Source organism: Telopea speciosissima, chromosome 7, assembly GCF_018873765.1.
Source record: "Telopea speciosissima isolate NSW1024214 ecotype Mountain lineage chromosome 7, Tspe_v1, whole genome shotgun sequence".
Taxonomy (NCBI): domain Eukaryota; kingdom Viridiplantae; phylum Streptophyta; class Magnoliopsida; order Proteales; family Proteaceae; genus Telopea; species Telopea speciosissima.
Window position 1 is genome coordinate 47,821,094 of NC_057922.1, and position 19,770 is coordinate 47,840,863.

The window sequence follows — 19,770 nt, forward strand, 5'->3', positions numbered from 1 at the left end:
AATCTAAATTAGAAACAATGAAAATAGGAAGTCTCTAGGCGAGTTAAGACTTGTGTTACAAGAAATTAACTTGCTAAGCCTAGAATAAACAAAAAAAAAAACAAAAAGGAATAAGACATTGGAGAAGATTACCGAACTATTATACGCGAACTCGGCAATGTCAGGAACTGAAGCCATGTCTTCTCGTGATCACGAGCAAGACATCGGAGAAGATTACCGAACTATTATACGCGAACTCGGCAATGTCAGGCATTGAAGGCCATGCCTTCTCGTGATCACGAACAAGACATCGGAGAAGATTACCGAGGCTTCGATTCACCATTTTCGTCCGTCCATCTGTTTGAGGATGGAATGCCGTTTAGAATTTTAGCTATGTGTTCATCTTCATCCATAGTGTCTTCCAAAAGTAACTCATGAACTTCAAATCATGTTCGCTACCATTTCATCTAAAAGCTCGAATTGTTAGGGAAGGGCAGTGTCATTGTAATACACCAACACTCCCCCGTGCGTGCAGGCCAAGATCCCATGGTCCTTGCACATGGAAGTCACGCAACACCGAGGGAGAAGAAATATCGGGAAAATTTTTCCGATGCACTTCTCAGGAGTCGAACACTTGACCTTCCTGCTCTTCCTGCTCTAATTCCATGTTCACTATCATTTCACCTAAAAGCTCGAACTGTTAGGGAAGGGTAGCGTCAATGTATACATCAACACTTCATGGTCAGAAACTATGAATTCCGACAATCCATGACTACGCACCACCTCTTTGAAGAGAAGATCTTGGCTACGTGGCTTGGATCAACAGTCTTTCGACATGGTATAAAATGAGCCATCTGCGATAACCTGCCCACCACCACGAATATGGAGTTGTGCTGCTCATGTGTTAGTGGTAAACCGAGGACAAACTAAATGCTAATATGCATCCAAGGTGCATGTGGTACGGGTAGAGGTGTGTAGAGACCCATATTTTGCTTATCTCCTTTGGCAAGTTGGCTAACACGTCATCTTTGAATCACATGCTGAATGTCCTTCTGTAGGCGTGGCCAATAGAGTACAAAACAGCAACAAGAGATTGTATTTTATTTTTGCCAAAGTGTCCTCCCAGTCCACCTCTATGTAGTTCTCGAATGAGGTACTGCCTCAAGGATGTATTTGGAATGCAAAGACACGTTCCTAGGAAAAGATAACCATCATGTAATGAGTATTTGGCATCAGAACCTCCTTCCTGTAAAATTTTAAACACGTTAGAAAAATCAGCATCTAATAAATACTCATCTTTTATGTGTTCAAGGCTGGTGCTGTGAGCGGTGAATGTATTCATCATTAGCACTTTCCGATTTAATGCATCAGCCACTTGATTTTCTTTTTCAGCTTTGTACATGAGAGCAAATATAAAATCTTGGAGGTATGCAATCCATTTGGCATGTCAATTGTTAATAGACCTCTGAGAATGTAAGTACTTGAGGGCTTCATGGTCCAAATAAAGAATAGACTCCTTGCAGATGAGGTAATGCCTCCAATGCTTTAATATTTTTATCATAGCATAGAGTTCCAATCATAGGTGAAATACCTTCTTTTTGCATCATTGAGCTTCTCAATATAGAATGCAATGGGATGTCCCGCTTGCATCAAAACTCCTCCAATACCAACATGGGATGCATCTGTAGCCCCTTTGAACATGAGATCAAAATTGGGGAGACGAAGTACTAGAGCTTCCGTCATCTTTTTCTTGGTCAAAGTGAAGGCTTCAATGGCTGCCGGTGTCCATTGGAGCTGTCCTTTACTTCCCTTCATGCACTCAATAATAGGTGCCTTGATAGTGCTGAAAATCCTAATGAACTGTTGGTAGAACGAGGTTAGACCATGGAAACTTTGAACCTCTGTCCAAGTTTGTGGGCCAATCTACCATGCTCTTAATCTTCTTAGGATCAGCTTTTACTCCTTGTGACAACAATAAACCCAAGGAAGACCACTTTAGGTAACATAAACGAGCTCTTTTTGAGATTGATGTAGAGTCTTTCATCATACAACACTCTCATCACTCGTCTCAATTGATCAAGGTGCTCCTCTTGTGCATTGCTGTATATGAGTATATCGTCGAAGTAGACTACAAGGAACTTCTCGATGAAGGGTGCACTTGAGTCATAACTCTCATAAAGGTGCTTGGGGCATTTGTAAGTTTGAAAGGCATGACTTTCCGCTCGTACAGTTCATCTTTGGTCTTGAAAGATGTCTTCCACTCATCACCGGGAAGGATCCGAATCTGATGATAGCCACTCTTCAAATCAATCTTGGAGAAGATAGTGGCTCCGGTCAACATATCCCATGTCATCAATGCATGGAATTGGAAACCTGTACTTGACCGTAATTTTATTGATAGCTTTGCTGTCAATGCACATCCTCCAAGATCTGTCCTTCTTTGGCATCAATAGTGCTGGTACAGCACATGGGCTCATGTTCTCTACAATAAATCCCTTCCGAAGTAACTCCTCTACTTGTCTCATGAGCTCGGTATGCTCGGTAGGGTTCAGACGGTACACTAGGTCAATGGCGTGCTGAATATCTCTCATCGGAGGTAAACCAGTTTCTTCACTTGTGATTCTGAATTCCCGGTGAGGAAAGATTAAAAGCCTCTTTCCTGAAGGCTGCCCCTTAATTGTGTTTACACCATCTCGACGTGTCTTCACTTGAGGAACCTCCTTTGACTGTGGTTTCTTGACAATAGACTTCAATATTTGTTGTCTTCTTGCTTGGGCGGCTCTGAGCTTCGGTTTCATCAAGGGTACATTGAGTGGGTTCAATATTAGTGGTTTTCCCTTAAAGTTGAAGAAGCATTGGTTCTATCTACCAAGACATTGTTGTTGGACATCCAAGGCCCTCAAAGTAGCACATACGTCAATACCATTGCGATAACGTCACACCACACGTCTTCCTCATAGCCTAAAATTATCAGTGGAACAGAACAACGTTGGTTAACTTGTAAAGTGTCATTATTGAGCAAAGATAGTTATCTGGTTAAGGGTGTGGTTCTAGCTTTAGTTGTCTGTTTATGACGAATGCTTGAGATATCACATTGACACAACTCCCTCTGTCCACTATCATTTGTGCCGTAGATGGACTGCTGGTCATCAAGGTGTAGAAGATACAATGGCGTCACCAATCTCCCCCTTTTTTGCTCAGAAACCAAAATTCTTGGCACAATGTTTACCTCATAGATATTATCATCATACTCATCATCTAGGGTATCGTGGACATCCGCGCCCTCAAGGACAACATTTACAGCCCAATCATCATCAGTTTGGGCCTCACATACAAGCATCTCAGGGTTGGATTCAATGGCTGCAATGACAGAATTAGACTTGCCTTGTTGCAGACAGAGTTTAGCAAAATATCCATACCCATTACAGTGAAAACACTTGGTCTCTCTCCTTTCCCTATTAACCATAGGGGCCTTATCCTTATCCTGTGTAGCTTGTGGAGCTCGGGTAGGGAATCCACTAGGTCTATTAGAGGTAAAGGTCTTCTTACCATCACAGGTTTGAGGATTCAAATGTCGAAGGTCTGCTTTAAGTAAGTCTTTTGAATCAAGAGCCATCTCAAAACAATCATTCAAGCTGTGTATCTCGACCACTCCCATCTTTTCCCCTATATCAGCCCTTAATCCCAGTTTGAAACAAAATAAAAGCTGGTCATCATCGTCGTCGACTCCGGTGTGTGACAATAAGTTGTTGGACTTGTCCATGTACTCTTCAACGGTCATGGAGTTGGAAATAAAGCAAGGATCGATTCAAGAGAAGAAGCAAGAAGGTAAAAGCTGAGAAGAGGAGGAGGAGAAGAGAAGAAGAGAGAAGAAGAAGGAAAGAAGAAGAAAAAGAGAAAGTGCAACCGTATGGGAGAGAGAATCGACTTCTCTCCCCTATATTCTTTACTAATCATAAAGCTGGAATGACACACACTTCCCTAGGGAGGTAAAAGGTAAAAAAGGGAAAAATACAACTTAAGGTGACGATACAATACACCAGTGACCAACGTACTCCTATTATATAAATTCTAACACTCCCCCTCAAGCTGGAGAATAAATGTCATGCATTCCCAGCTTGCACAGAAGGGTACTGAACTGGCGAGGGATGAGTCCTTCGGTGAAGATGTCTGCTAATTGATCACATGTTTTCACAAAGGGAGTACAAATGTATCCGGAGTCAATCTTTTCTTTGATGAGGTGTCGGTCTACTTCAATGTGCTTTGTTCGGTCATGTTGCACAAGAATATGAGCAATACTTATAGCAGCCTTGTTATCACAATAGAGCCGCATAGGTCCCTCAGTGTCAAATCCTAACTCTTGGATCAACCATTTCAATCATATGAGTTCACATACTCCGTGAGCCATTGTTCTAAATTCTGCCTGTGCACTAGACCTAGCCATAATAGGTTGTTTTTGGCTCCTCCATCACCATTTAACCAGGATAACACCTACAAGTGTACAATAACCTGATGTAGACTGCCTGTCAGAAATTGAATCAGCCCAATCGGCATCAGTGTAGTCCTCTATCCTCAAATTGTTGTGCCTGGCATATAAAAGTCCTTTCCTTGGAGAAGACTTCAAGTACTTGATGATGCAATATACAACATCCAAGTGCCCACTCCTGGGGGCATGCATAAACTGGTTTACTACCCCAATTCCATAGGTGATGTTTGGGCGAGTCAAAGAGAGGTAGATCAGCTTCCTCACTAATCTCTGGTACTTTCTTATATCAATAAGGGATGGAACACAATCTTCACCAAGCTTGTGATTTTGATCAATTGGAGAGTTTGTTGGTTTATAACCCAACATCCATGTTTCTTTCAACATGTCCTGTACAAATTTCCTTTGGCGAATATTTATTCCCTCCTTTGATCTTGACACTTCAATCCCCAAGAAGTACTTCAAGGGGCCAAGATCTTTAATCTCAAACTGTTGGGCCAAGTAGGATTTTAGTCTACTCATCTCAACCCTGGCATTCCCAGTCAAAACAATGTCATCAACGTAGACGGTAAGTGCTGTGATAGTACCATTACCTCACCGGGTAAATAAAGTGTGGTCGGCCTGAATCTAGGTATATACATTCCTTAGAATGGCTTGTCTAAACCTCTTAAAGCAAGCCTTAGGAGACTGTTTGAGACCATAAAGAGACTTTTTAAGGAGACATGCTTTCCCTTCATCTGAAGGAAACTTGAAGCTGGGTGGAGGTTGCATGTGTACTTCCTCTTCTAGGTCACCATGGAGAAAAACATTCTTCAAGTTCAACTAATATAATGGACAGTCTCTATTGGCATCCACTAATAAGAGGACTCTTATGGAGTTGTGTTTAGTCACAGGAGAGAATGTATCCTGATATCCCATATACCTGACTGTATCGTTTAGCCACCAACCTTGCCTTATATCTCTCTACAATATTCGATCAGTACTTAATTGTGTAGACCTTATTATGACCAGATAAAGGGGAATATTTGAAAAAAAGAGAAGAACCACCTGTCATATGGTCGGTTGCCCCTAAGTCAAGGTGGAGAATCGGGTATGACTGAGGTGTAGTTCCCACCAAATGAAATACCTGTGGAAGAAGTGGTATTGGGATTGGAAGGCAGAGAAATAGCCGAAGCAGCCATTAAAGGAGATACAGATGTCGAAGAAGATGTGTCCAAGCGAGTCGCCATATCCCGTAGATTTTGTAGTTTAGCCACAACTTGGGAAAGAGATTGGTCAGGCTGCTCTTCAGTAAATGCCTGATTAGCACGGGTGTTACTGGGCTGATTGGAACTACCCTTCCCACGCCCACGAGTATCTGCAGGGCGACCATGGAGCTTCCAACATCGATCCTTGGCGTGCCATTCCTTCCCACAGTGATCACATTTAATAGGGGGCAATCACCAGATGTCCGATCACTAGCATAGTTGTCATGGCGTCGCCATGGCGTCCTGGCGGTGGAGAGGGCTGCATGGCGACCTACGCCATGGCGACCCTCTTTGATTTCTTCTTCCCGACTCTCTTTCCCTCTTCGATTTCTTCTTCCTGTCTTCGATTTCTTCTTCCCTCTTCGATTTCTTCTTTCCCTCTTCAATTTCTTTCGATTTCTTCTTCGATTTCTTCTTCCCGTCTTCTTTCCCTCTTCGATTTCTTCTTCCTGTCTTCTTTCCCTCTTCGATTTCTTTCGATTTCTTCTTTCCCTCTTCGATTTCTTCTTCGATTTCTGAATTTTCTTCTTAAAACTTGAGAAACAATAGAGAAAAAATAAAACATGGCTTGAGTATACATCTATTAACACATTAAAAATAGAGAAAATAAAAAATAAAACATGGTCGACATGCTTGCCATGGCAACGCCATGGCGGGCGACATGTCGATATATCGACGTGACACCCCTCCACCGACTTGGATCGCCGTGACGCCGTGACAACTATGATCACTAGTAACATTACGGGAAGATTGGGAACCTGAAATAAGGGCCGATCGTTCCTGAGTAACAGGATGAACCATGGCTGTACGCCGACTGTCTTCAGCTGAAAGAATCGCATAGGCCTGCTCAAGAGTTGGTAGAGGGTCCCGATTCAGAATGTTGGCCCGGATCTGATCAAACTCAATATTCAGGCCAGCCAAGAAATCAAAAACACACAAACCATCCTCGCACTTTCGGAAGGTCTTTGCATCAACATCACAGGTTGCAGTGAAGGTGCCCAGAAAATCCAACTGCTGCCAAGTAGTACACATGGTATTGTAATATTGAGAAAGGGACAATTCCAATTGCTTGGTAGAGTGGATCTTGTGATGTAGCTCATAGCACTGGGCGGCATTCCCAACCTCAGAATAAGTGTCCTTTGCTGTCTACCATGTCTTGGCAGCCGTATCAAGGAGAAGGTAACACCCGACAATTTCCTGGTCCATGGAATTAACCAGATAGGACATGACCAAGAAATTAAAATTCATCCATCGATCCAATGCAAAACCAGCCTCGGTAGGCCTGACAGTAGTGTCCGTGATGTAGGAGAGACCACGAGAACCAATGGCGAACAAGCAAGAACGAGACCATATGAGATAGTTGCTGCCATTCAATTTAATAAGGTTCACCGAAAACGGAATAAAGTCACGTTGCGACGAACCATCAAGACCAGAGGAAGCAGAACTGATCTCCAAAGCGTCAGGCATGGTGGCTGGTATATAAAGACAAATCCTCCATAAAAAATCAGATCATAAGGAGGGGAAAAAAAGGCCCTTGGTGGGAGTCAACTCACATCCAAGGGGGGAAAAAATTGATGGAAAAAGAGAGGAGACCGCTAGCGAGAAAGAGAGGAGGCGAGAGGCCATTGGGAAAGGGGGAAGGGGCTGGCGGAGGTGGCGGAAGGGTGGGCAGAAGATCGTGGGAGGTTTGTCGGTGGTGGTGGAGGGCTGGCGGTGGCTGGTGGTGGTGTTCTTAGAGCAGAATCACGAAGGAGAGAAAGAAAGAAAAAAAGGAAAAAAAATTTATATCCCATATTCCCGGAATATTTTTGGCTTTGATGCCATGTTTAATTCCGTGAATACTGGCTTGAGTCAGAGTGACTACAACCATCTTTATTTATAATGTAAAGAAGAACATTCTGGAATTGGTACAACTGTACAAGGACAAAATTACCCTAGGACAATTCTACCCTTGAACCCATATTACAACACAGAAATACTACTAGTTTTTGATCTAGTTTTGGTCGAAACCTATGAAATCTTAGTTTGCAGCCAGGATTGAAACCGGCCTTGAAACCGAGATTTAGAACCTTGCCCTAAAGAACTCATCCCTGTTGCTGTGAAGGCTGAGTTTCTACTTCTCTCCTTGTAGTCTCTTAGACATAGTGAGATCTGGTCAGTATTCTCTATTAAGCCTTTAGTTTCTTGCTTATTTCTGCCTTTCTTTCTTGTCCTTTCTGTAGCTTTTGTTTGTGGTTGTTTTGCTTTGTGTTGGGGCTGGACTGGGATCAGGAACACATCTATTATTACAGAAACTTGACTGAAAATTCACTAGTATAAATGTTCTTGTAACATTATGTACTTCAATAACGTAGTATTAATTAATTTGGTCTCCGTTGCATGATTATGCTTTTCTTAGCACTTTATGATGAAGCCTTTGGAAGTATTGTTACCTTTCTTAGATCGTTTACTAAATGACTAAATGACAGTCTTGTGCTCTACTTTCTTTTGTAAATTAGCTGGAGCAAAGGGGCAAGCATTGGATGGCATAGTGATGATAATAGGCCTTATCTCAAACAACGTGACTTTGCGGTACGTAAGCAACTTGCTGAATATATTTCACTTGCTGGAGTTGCTCTGTATTATATTTTGGAGACATAATTCTGGTGGAAACGAATTACATCTCCATTCCAATATGAGCACATTCTGATGAAATGCCGTTATGATTTGAAATTTTATGTTCGAGAATAAGGATGGTATGGAGTATTAGGGTTTGTATCAAAGGCTAGGAAATCAGTGTTTAGAGACGAAAGGGAATATAATCTTGTCAACATATAGAAATACGTAAATTGAATTTTAATAGTGGTGAATTATGGTGGTTTTTTAAGCTGGTCCATGTTATAGAGCTCTAGTAATCACATCTAAGCGCATAGAGCAAAGAAGAGGGAGAAGGACAAGGTATATGTTGATATGCACTTGATGTAAATAAGTCACTTAGAGGGCTTATTTTATTGAAAATAAGCTTTGGGTTGGGTTATGTAGGTGTTGGGCTTTTGATCCCATGGGTTTATTTTGTAATTGGCCAATTTAATGGGCCTAAAATATGGGTAGAAAATAGGAGAACGGGATTTAATTTCTTAGTTTAGTTAGAGTCCTATTTTGAGTTTGTTTTCTTTATTATTTCACTTTCTTAGTCAATTTAGGTTACCTTATTAATTAAGGATAGGGTTAGGCCTTTCCTTTGTAGTGTCTTAAGTTTATTTTTGAGTTTTCTATATACGTTTGTAAGGGAGGCCAGCATTGAACACGAATTTGATTAATGAAATATCGTCTTTAGCCTTTATTAAAAATCCTGAGATAGGTTGGGTGAGATGCCCAGGGTGAGCTGAGATAGCCATCCCCTTCCCCAACCCCCTCCATCGATCTCCAATCAGGTTCCATTCATGTTTCAATTCTGCCATAGCCGATCTCTTGAAGAAACATGTTCAGTTTCTGGAATTTCTCTGCAAGGTTCAAGATATTTTCAAACAAGAAGTAAGTCTGAAATTGAAATTCTGCAATTATTCTTCTTCCCTTCTAGAAGATCACATGCAAGGTGATTTTCGCTGCCAAGCCAAATCTAGCCCTTAGAATCTGCTGAAATTTTGATTGGATCTTCCTCAAACCCTAAGAGAGACCTTATCCAAATTTCATTACCATCCACCCAGCCGATTGTCTGAAATTACCCTTTTACCCCTTAATCCTATATCTACTAGGATTCCTCAATAATTTCAAATTTAATCATCTGATTTAACTATAACTTTCAGCATCTCTTCTCTCCCATATAATCCGCACTCTCCTAACTTAACCCTAACATCTAATCCTAGGTCCCATCAAACCCTAACCCTAATTTTACAATTTCACATAATTTGACCTAGACGATTTTCCCCAATCCATAGCAGATCCTGGTTATTGGTTCAAGTGGGTCTCCTACCAATTTAGAATTACATTAGCACTTGTCACTGTGAAGAGGGGGTGAATAAGTGTATTTCGAAAAACCAGTTCTCAAAACTCAAATTCTTTGACTTTTGTTACATAGATGGTGATGGTGCAAGCTGAAATTGTTCTTATGCAGGACTAGCTGGGTGGGGCAATCCCTGTTTACTAGTCAACACACAATTCATGTGCTCTCCTCATAGTTGTCAAGGCGTCGCCCAGGCGTCGCTTAGGCGCGTCTAGGCGGATTTTAGTAGTGTTGAATGTCTTGGCCCTTATTTATGCCATAGATCATTTAAGAAAATGATTTACTTAAGATATTATTCATAAATAAGCAAATGCCCCCTATTTGAATCCAATAAAAATAGTTAAAAAATTCCAAAAGGATAAAAAATCGACCCCCTAGTTCAAGAACAAAAATTGGATTGTCGACAGTAGTCGGTAGGTGAAAATTTTAAACTTTCTAATTCTGGGGTTTTTCTCAAATCAAAAAATTCTATAAATCTTAATATGGTAAAACATTGATAAAAACCAAAAAGAGCGGTAAAATATCTATTTGTTTTGATTTCTAAAAATTATTTTCATTCAGGTGTTTTTGACAGCATTCCTGCACACTAAATAAGGTTTGACTGGAACATAACTACTTCAATATAAATGAGATTTAATCAATCTTGGATTTGTTAGAAAGATGGTTTTGTGCTCTACCTAATACAAAAGTCTCATGTAAAGATAAAATCATTTGACCAGTCAAACTTCTTAGAGAACAAAAACATTTCTCTAAAGTGAGAGCAGTTTAATTACTTGTAGGTAAGATCATATTTTTCTAAGAACAGTATAAACCGAATGCAAGACTAGGCATACTAGGACAATGACCAATTCCAAGAGCAATATAAACCAAATGTATGTTTTGATTGTTTCAAACTTCCAATAGCTTGCCTCTTCAGTTCTGCTGTCTTCTAGTTCTTTGTTGATTTTTGATGACTTGATGTGGCTTAATGTTGATTTTTGATGACTAGATGTGGCTTAATGTTGATTTTTGATGATATAAGGTATATATTGTACCATACTAATTAATGTTAGAAAAGAGGGGAAATAAAAAATAACACTTGGTCGCGTAGGCAACGCCTAGGCAGGCGCCTTTTTGCCTAAGCGCTTAGGCACCCCTCCACTTGGGTCGCCTTGCCGCCTTGACAACTATGGCTCACCTACATCGCTACCGCTGTGTGGCCATGCCTACTAGGTGATACACATCCTCTCTGCAGAAGAAGCACTTCAATATGTCTATGCAAACAATAAACAACAACAACAACAACAACAACAAACTCAGCCTTATCCTAACCACACAAACACCAAGATTTTACGTGGTTCAGCAGTGTGCCTACATCCACGGTCATAGCTGTCAAGGCGGTTAGGCAACCCAAGGCGGTAGAGGGTAGGAAAAACCAAACCGACACACACAACCCAAGGGCGGTGGCGGGTAGCTTTGGATTCTCAGGGTTAAGGAACTCTCTGATTTCCTACTTGAGCCAACCACAACACACACAATCTGTGTTTCCAAGAGCCAAAGAAGAACCTAGGGATGAGATGTTTCTTGAGTCATTGCTATGCTAAGAGGGAAGAAAAAAAAATTAGTCAGGTTATCCAAACAATAAGATGCTGATTTGTTTGATTATATTAATTTGTTTACTGTATATTCCATAGGAACCTGGGTGTTGTAAATTTATATATAGAGATACAGAGAGTCTGTGTCATTTGTTCATTTGTTTTGAATAAGAGGATGGAAAAGAAAATTTGGCTTCCAATGGTGAAAGCATTACAAATACACATTGCACACAACAAAAGGGAGTTCAAAACAGAATCTAATCCAGAGCATGTTCTTTTGAAGCTTTGTGGATTTCTACCATTTTTGTTGGAAAATCTGGTAATGGTGGCTATGTGGATTCTAGAATCCAGGTGTTCTTAACAATAGCAATAAAATATTTCATGGTGTAAAAGGTTACTGGGCTACAACCCAACTATGACCTCTATATAATGCACAATACAATATTGATTGCTACAGCTACCCAGGAGCACCCACTAATGTAGTCCTAGATTGGTAGGAGACCGACTAGGAGCCAATCAACCAGGATCTGTTATGAACAAGTGAATCGGCTAGGTCAAAATTAGGGGTTTTTGGTAAAATTAGAGTGAGGGTTTGATGTGTGGATTATGTCAAGTTGAGGTAGGGGAGTCTATCAGTGAAGGTCCTGAGATGTTTTGATGGATGGAGGTGTGTAAACTTGAATAGGCAGCAAGTTAAGGTTAGGGTTTCAGGTTTTGGAAAAGAGAAAAAGATAGATTTCTAGGGTTTGGCTGGACAGAAATTAACCAAACTTGAATGTTTTTCTTAGGAGGGTATGAGGGATAATCGGTCAGATTTGTTGACTGTTCTGAAGGTTGGTTTGGGCTGGGCAGAAATTAGGGTTTTGGGTTTTGATTTGAGAAAGTGGGATGTTAGGGTTTTAATAGGAGATGGTGGCTGGGCTTAGGATTGAGTGGAGCTTGATGGCGGAGGAGTATATGGTCTGAATTTGGGGTTTCGTGGATGAGTAGATAGGTCTGGTTCGATGGTTGGTGTAGTAAAAGTGAAAATTAAAAAGGGGGATAGCTAGGGTTGGGATGTGAGAGGATTAGAAGTATAATAATGGGGATGGGGAATGTTTCAAACTCACTGGAGTTGCAGAATCATCCTGGCAGCAGCTTGTTTGAAGGTAGAACTTGAATAAAAATTGAGTCTTGAACTTGAACTTGAACTTGAAGAAGAACTTCATTAGAAGCACCCGGGCTTCCCACCACAAGGTGTTGATTGGATCAAACAGTAATCCCACCAGCCTTGATCATACACAAGGCAATCTTCAGCAATGAAACAAGTTGCAAAGCAGCAACTCAAAAGAGAGATTTTTCAAAATTCAGAGGTGAGAATAACCCCCCACCAATCTATTTTATTTATAGTGGCCATAGGCCATATTCCTAATCAGTCTAGGAGTGTAAAAGCTCCTAGCCGACTCTAATTACACATCACAACCTCCCTCAAATTCGTGGAGAGGTGTGGGCCCAAGTTATAATGAAAGCAAATAAAAGTAAGGTGACTCAAGTCACTTAAATTGAACCACTGGTTCAAACTCGTTTTGGACCAGCTCAATTTAAAACACTAAAACATGAAAATGTCACTTAAATTGAACCACTGGTTCAAACTAGTTTTGGACCAGTTCAATTTAAAACACTAAAACATGAAAATAAACTAAGTATAGAAGCGTTCACCCAAAAAAAAAAAAAAAAAAAACTAAGTATAGAAGCTAATCCCGTATGCAACCTAATTACCCCTACTTTAGGTCCATAAAAGTGACCTATTACATTGAAAACCCATGGAACCAACGGCCCAACATGTATATAACCTAACCCTAGACTTATTCCCATCAAAATAAGCCTCTTTTGGAGATGTATTTGCAATGCATTAGCAGTTAGTTTTTATAAATGAAGAGATTCAAGCACTAGAACAAGATTCACAGCAAGGAGAAGAAGAAGAAGAGAGAGAAGAGAAGAGAAGAGAAGAGAAGAGAAGAAGAGGGAGAGAGTTTAGGGAGAATCGAATGTGTGTGTTGAGTGATTCTCAACACGCATATTCACTTCATTAATCACTTCTAAGACTTACATAGTCCTCCCTAGGGAGGTAAATAGAAATAAAGAAGAAATGAAAAATACAACTTAGTCATGTCTTATAATAAGACAATGACAGAAGTACCCTTATACAAAATATTCTAATAACACACTCCCCCTCAAGCTGTAGAATAAATGTCATACATTTCCAACTTGCACAATAAGGTACTAAATAGACCAGGAATGAGACCTTTGGTGAAGATATTTGCTACTTCATCACCTGTCTTTTCATAAAGGGAGTACAAATGTAACCAGAATCCAGCTTCTCTTTGATGAAGTGTCGATCAACCTCAATGTGTTTGGTTCGATCATGTTGAACCGGATTATGAGCAATGCTTATAGCAACTTTGTTGTCACCATAAAGTCTCATCGGCCCTTCAATGTCAAAACTCAAGTCTTGAAGTAGTCTCTTCAGCCATATAAGCTCACACACTTCATGAGCCATGGCTCTAAACTCTGTCTCTGCATTGGATCTAGCTGCAACTGGTTGTTTCTTGTTCCTCCAGGTAATTAGATTACCACCCACAAAAGTACAATACCCAGAAGTAGATCTCCTGTCAGAGTCTGAACCAGCCCAATCAGCATCTGTGCAGCCTTCGATCTGCAAATGGTCATGCCTGGCAAATAGAAGACCTTTTCCTGGACAGGATTTCAAGTATCTAATGATGCGATACACTGCATCCAGATATCCACTCTTGGGGGCATGCATGAACTGACTCACCACTCCAACTGCATAAGAGATATCTGGTCGAGTCAAGGAGAGATAGATTAGTTTCCCAACTAATCTTTGATACTTGCTTGCATCTATGAGAGAAGAACCACATTGATCACCAAGCTTATGATTTGGATCAATTGGAGAGGTTGCTGGTTTACACCCCAACATTCCTGTCTCTTTCAGAAGGTCCAAGACAAATTTCCTCTGGCATATGTTGATTCCTTTCCTTGATCTAGATACTTCAATGCCCAAGAAGTATTTCAAGAGTCCAAGGTCTTTGATCTCAAACTGTTTAGCCAGATAAGACTTCAATCTATTTATCTCAGCCACATCATTTCTAGTTACTTCAATGTCATCAACATAGACAATGAGAATTGTGATTGTGCCATTTCCTCTCCTGATAAACAGAGTGTGGTCAGCTTGACTCTGGTAGTACCCATTCTTCAGGATGGCTTGTCTAAATCTCTTAAACCATGTCTTAGGAGACGGCTTGAGGTCATAGAGAGCTTTCTTCAAGAGACATACTTACCCTTCAGCTGAGGGACACTTAAAATCAGGTGGGGGCTACATGTACACTTCTTTTGCTAAATCTCCATGAAGAAATGCATACTTCACATCTAATTGGTACATTGGCCAATCTTTATTGGCTGCTACTGACAGAAGAACCCTGATTGAGTTACGCTTGGCTACAGGGGCAAAGGTCTTTTGGTAGTCAATACCATACACTTAACTGTACCCTTTTGCAACTAGCCGAGCGTTATATCTTTCTACTGTACCATCGGATCTATATTTCATGGTATAAACTCATCTGCATCCAACTGGAATTCTCCCCCTGGGAAGATCAACCAGTGTCCAAGTATTGTTCTTCTCTAGGGCTACCATTTCCTCAAACATTGCTTGCATCCATTTTGGATTGGATAAGGCCTCTATGACATTTTTGGGAATGGAAAAGGACTCCAGGGTAGTGGAGGCAATACCTGTAGGAGATATAGAATCATAGGAGACAAACTGGGCTATGGGATTAGTACGGGATTTCTTCCCCATTCTCATAGCAATGGGAAGATCTAATTCAGGAGGAGAAGTGTTGCTTGACTGGGGAGGATGAGACCGAGGATGTGGATCCAAAGAGGGGTTTTGGCAGGGCTACTTTCCTTGTCCCTTAAAGCATTCACCTCTTTTGAATACAACATCTTTGAATCTTCCCTTGTGTTCTTTTTTCCTACTAGCATTACCACCACTACTAGCATCAATATCAATAACACCATCAGCATCAACATCAACATCATCAACAACATCCACTTCTTTGTATTTTCCAATATCAAATAGGAATGGGGAAGTGGAGGTAGACAAGGAAGATGGAAAAGGAATGACATCAGCATCCTATTCACTTCTAGTGCTACTCTCCCCCTGAAGAGGATGCTGAGGGGAAGAAAATAAGGATTAGACTCAAAGGTGACATCTTTTGAGAGAAGTCGCCTTCAGGAAGGAGCGTGGTAGCACTTATACCCTTTGGTTGAATCAGAGTAGCCTAAGAAGATGCACTTAAGAGCTTTGGGATCAAGCTTGGTACGGGCTGATTTGTTGACATGAACATAACAAACACAACCAATGATTTTTTGAGGCACTGAGAAGACTGAGGATTGAGGAGAAAGAAGAGCCAGGGTAGATTTGGAGCCAAGGAGTAGAGATGGCATCCGGTTAATAAGGAACGCAGCAGCAAGAAGTGCATCAGACCAAAAAGTCTTAGGCACATGCATACCAAAGAGAAGACTCCTGGTGATATCCAACAAGTGACGGTTTTTTTTTTATCTCAACTACCCCATTTTGTTGAGGGGTCTTAACACATGCAAGTTGATGGATAGTTCCATTATCTATAAAGATTTGTTGGAGCCCCCCATACATGTACCCACCCCCCTTATCAAACCTAACAATTTGAAATCTAATACGATATTGAGTACTGATAAATTGATAAAAATTCTTGAAAGCATCACAAACATCACTTTTTTGTTTCAACAAAATAGGCCAAGTGGACCTAAATAGTCATCAACAAACGAAACAAAGTAACGAAATCCAAACAAAGAAGTAGTGGAAGAAGGCCCCCAAACATTAGAATGAACAAGAGAAAAAGGAATAGTGGATCTATTACCATGATAAAGATAAGATGTGCGACAATGTTTAGCAAAAATACATGATTCACATTGAAAAACATAAGAAGAAGGAAAAGAAGTAAACAAATGAGGTAACTGTCTCCTTATAACAACAAAAGAGGGATGATCCAAACGTTGATGCCAAAGCATTACGACTCTAAAGTACTACGGTCACTCCGACCACAAACATAAGCTGCAGCAGTAGATGGATCCGGTAGTCGTGGTTCAAGAAGGTAGAGTCCTCCTTTCTCAGTCCCACTGCCAATAACCCTCTTTGTCTCCAAATCCTGAAAAAGACAATAGGAAGGAAAGAAAGTGACAACAATTTAAGGACTTGGTTAGGTGACTCACTGATAATAGGTTAGTAGCAAAATCAGGGACATGAAGGACAGACTCAAGAGAAATAGAAGGAGTAACTCTCACATTACTCTTACCAGAGATTGAAGAAATGAAACCATCAGCAACCCTTACCTTGTCCCGACTAGAGCAAATGGAATAGGAATCATAATATTGTGACATACCAGTCATGTGGTCAGAGGCTCCAGAGTTAATAATCCAAGTGGGAGCAGTAGAAGGGGTAGATGAGACCTACAGAGCTGAGGCAGAAGTGGCTGACCCTCTAGAGGTAGAACCAGTAGCTGGCCCTCCAAGGTGTGACATCAACCGGCAGAAGGCTATAATATCATCCTGTAAAAGGAAATCAAGAGCAGGTTGGGGTCCAGATGTCTCAGTCTCAGATGTCACAGAGTGAGCCCTAGCTCCCCCTCGCTTGCCACCGCAGGCACTAGATGAACCACCACGCATACCAGGGGGCTGTCCATGAAGATCCCAACATCTGTCCGTAGTGTGTCCCAGTTTTCCATAGTGATCACACTTAAACCTCTCATAGTGATCTCTCCGAGTTGGCCCTTGGCCTTTCTCCCCACTTTTCCAGTCTCTGTGGGAACTAGAAACAAGAACAGATCTCTCCATCGATGGTGCAGTATCCATGGTTGTTCTCCTGGTTTCCTCACTTTGTAAGTAACTACATACTTCATCCAAGGATGGAAAGGGAGACCTCACTAGGATCTGTAGACGAATGGGCTCATACTCTGGATTGAGCCCACCAAGTAGAGAGAAGATCCTTTCAACTTCCTGATTCTTGTAAACCTTGACTTCATCTTCAGAGTTGGACAGTTGAAGATACCTGTAGTGATCATATTCCTGCCCCAGGCTGATAACAGTGTTGTAGTAATCGGAGATGCTTCTATTACCCTGTTTCATAATGATGACCTTTTGGTGGACTTGTTATACCTTTGCATAGTCACCAACTCGATCAAAGGTCCTAGTGATACTATCCCACATCTCCTTTGCAGTCTCCTTGTCCATAAATCTCCTACTAATCTTAGGTTTCATGGAGAAAACCAACCAAGTCATAACTGTGGAGTTCTCAGTCTCCCACTTCAGGTATCTTGGATCAGTAGTGGCAGGCTCCTTAATAGAGCCAGTAATATACCCCAACTTTCCCCTACTTCGTAGGGACATCTTCACCAAACGGGACCAATCCAAGTAGTTGGTAGTGTCCAACTTCACAACAGAGATTTGAGTGTTGGGGTTATCAAAAGAAGCCATAGTAGGTAAACCACCACTTAAACTGCTAGCTGGAGATGGTCCACTGACCTCAGTACTACTCCCAGATATGGTAGACATAGTCCCCAAAACTGAATCAATCAGAATAGAGCCTTGCAACACAGCAGGGATTAAATCCAGCAAACAGAGAGCAAATACTCTGCCCCAAACAGTTGCAGCAACACACAACAGGGATTAAATCCTTGATAAATACCTTGTACACAAATTTAGCCAACAAGAAAGACTTGCACATCAACTCAGCCAACAAAAGAAGCCAAATCGACAAGCAGCAGCCCAGCTAACAAGTAACCCGAGGGCACATCCTTGATGAAAAATTGCAACTAACACTCAACATTAACCTTGATTCCATTCCACAATAACCAAAGCACTCAAATAGTTGATAAAAGAGACTATTCCACTCATTACAGCCAACAAAGCATTCAGAAGAAAGAAGAACCAGAATCTACCGATACCTGGAGTGCACCACTGATTGGGGTTATGCTCCTCGATCAGCTCCTCTTAGGAACTGAGTTGTTGGGGGTCTAAAAAGGGACCCTCAGGCGATTCAAAGGCTTCAGTCCTCATCCCAATAGGTGGAGAGATGAGAGAGAGATGGGCAGAAGACTCTACAGGCTGGCGGTAATGCTCTGTCCAGCTTCTAGGGCTTCAAATGCTCTTCGTAAGCTGAGAATCTTCCTCCATCGCTGTAGGTTTGAAAGAAATAACTCCAAGGAATGAGGTATGTGAGGTATTTCACATAGTACAGCCTCTTATGGAACCCTCTACCTTTCTAGGGTTCCAAGAAGAGGTGAAGAAGACAGCCAAGTCTTAGTCGTCTCTCAAACCAGTGAAAGAACTGCTCTGATACCAAGTTAGTTTTTATAAATGGAGAGATTCAAGCACTAGAACAAGATTCACAGCAAGGAGAAGAAGTAGAGAAGAGAAGAGAAGAAGAAGGAGAGAGTTTAAGGAGAATCAAATGTGTGTGTTGAGTGATTCTCAACACACATATTCACTTCGTTAATCACTTCTAAGAATTACATAGACCTCCCTAGGGAGGTAAATAGAAAAAAAGAAGAAATGAAAAATACAACTTAGTCATGTCTTATAATAAGATAATGACAGAAGTACCCTTATACAAAATATTCTAATAACTCTAACATCACCCACCCCTAATTTATGCAGCTCCAACTGCAAGGGAGCACCTACCCCAACTATCAAGCAACCACTTAACAGTCAATACAATGATAAAACAGTATGCGGGCTTATAACAAATGCCCCAATATAAGCATAAATATGGGAATAGACTTTTTACAGGAATAAAATCAGATTAACAGAAGGTAAGAAACCTTACAAGGTACAACCCTTGTGCAGCCAATCAATTCCTACATCTTCAACTTTCTGCACTTCCTTCTATAGTAGCCAAAGACATCTTCTTCCTTCTACAGTTTTCTGCAGCTCTTTCAAAAGATTTCAGAAGAGTAGATACAGCAGTAGTCAGTATAAAATCTCATTCCATCTTCTCCTTCAAATCATCATCAATGCACAAAGGAATGGCTCAAAGAGAAGACACAGCAGCATATTTTTCTGCACTTCTTTTGTTTTTTTTGCTCACTTAACTTGTCCTCACCATATCTTCAAAAATAAAAATCCCATATATATATATTTTCAGGCTTTCCTTTTGAAATTCAAAATGCTTAAAACTTTGGCAGCAAGACAAACATATTTGGCAGGGAAGTTCACAAGAAGCCATATTTTGGAGGGAAGCTTATGAATTGCTACCCAGAAATTTCCACAAGGTATGGCACTTGGAAGCTGAGATTTCCAACTCTTTGCCACATCACCCTGCTGCCCAAAACTTCAACTTGCTCCACTTGCAAAGCTTCAAAACTTCCACCATCTTGCCAACTCATCAAGGCTGCAGAACCTCCATCTCATTCT

The 19,770-nt window shown here is 41.0% G+C and overlaps 1 protein-coding gene across 3 annotated transcripts in view; it reads left to right on the forward strand.

Moving 5' to 3' along the window:
- The window catches only part of LOC122669759, an 80,189-nt gene that overhangs the window by 12,426 nt on the left and 47,993 nt on the right, over nucleotides 1–19,770 (forward strand). For all 3 annotated transcript variants that reach the window (XM_043866605.1, XM_043866607.1, XM_043866606.1), the window contains one exon: nucleotides 8,208–8,280. In XM_043866605.1, the coding sequence (XP_043722540.1) occupies nucleotides 8,208–8,280 (73 nt within the window). The remainder of the gene's footprint in view (nucleotides 1–8,207; nucleotides 8,281–19,770) is intronic.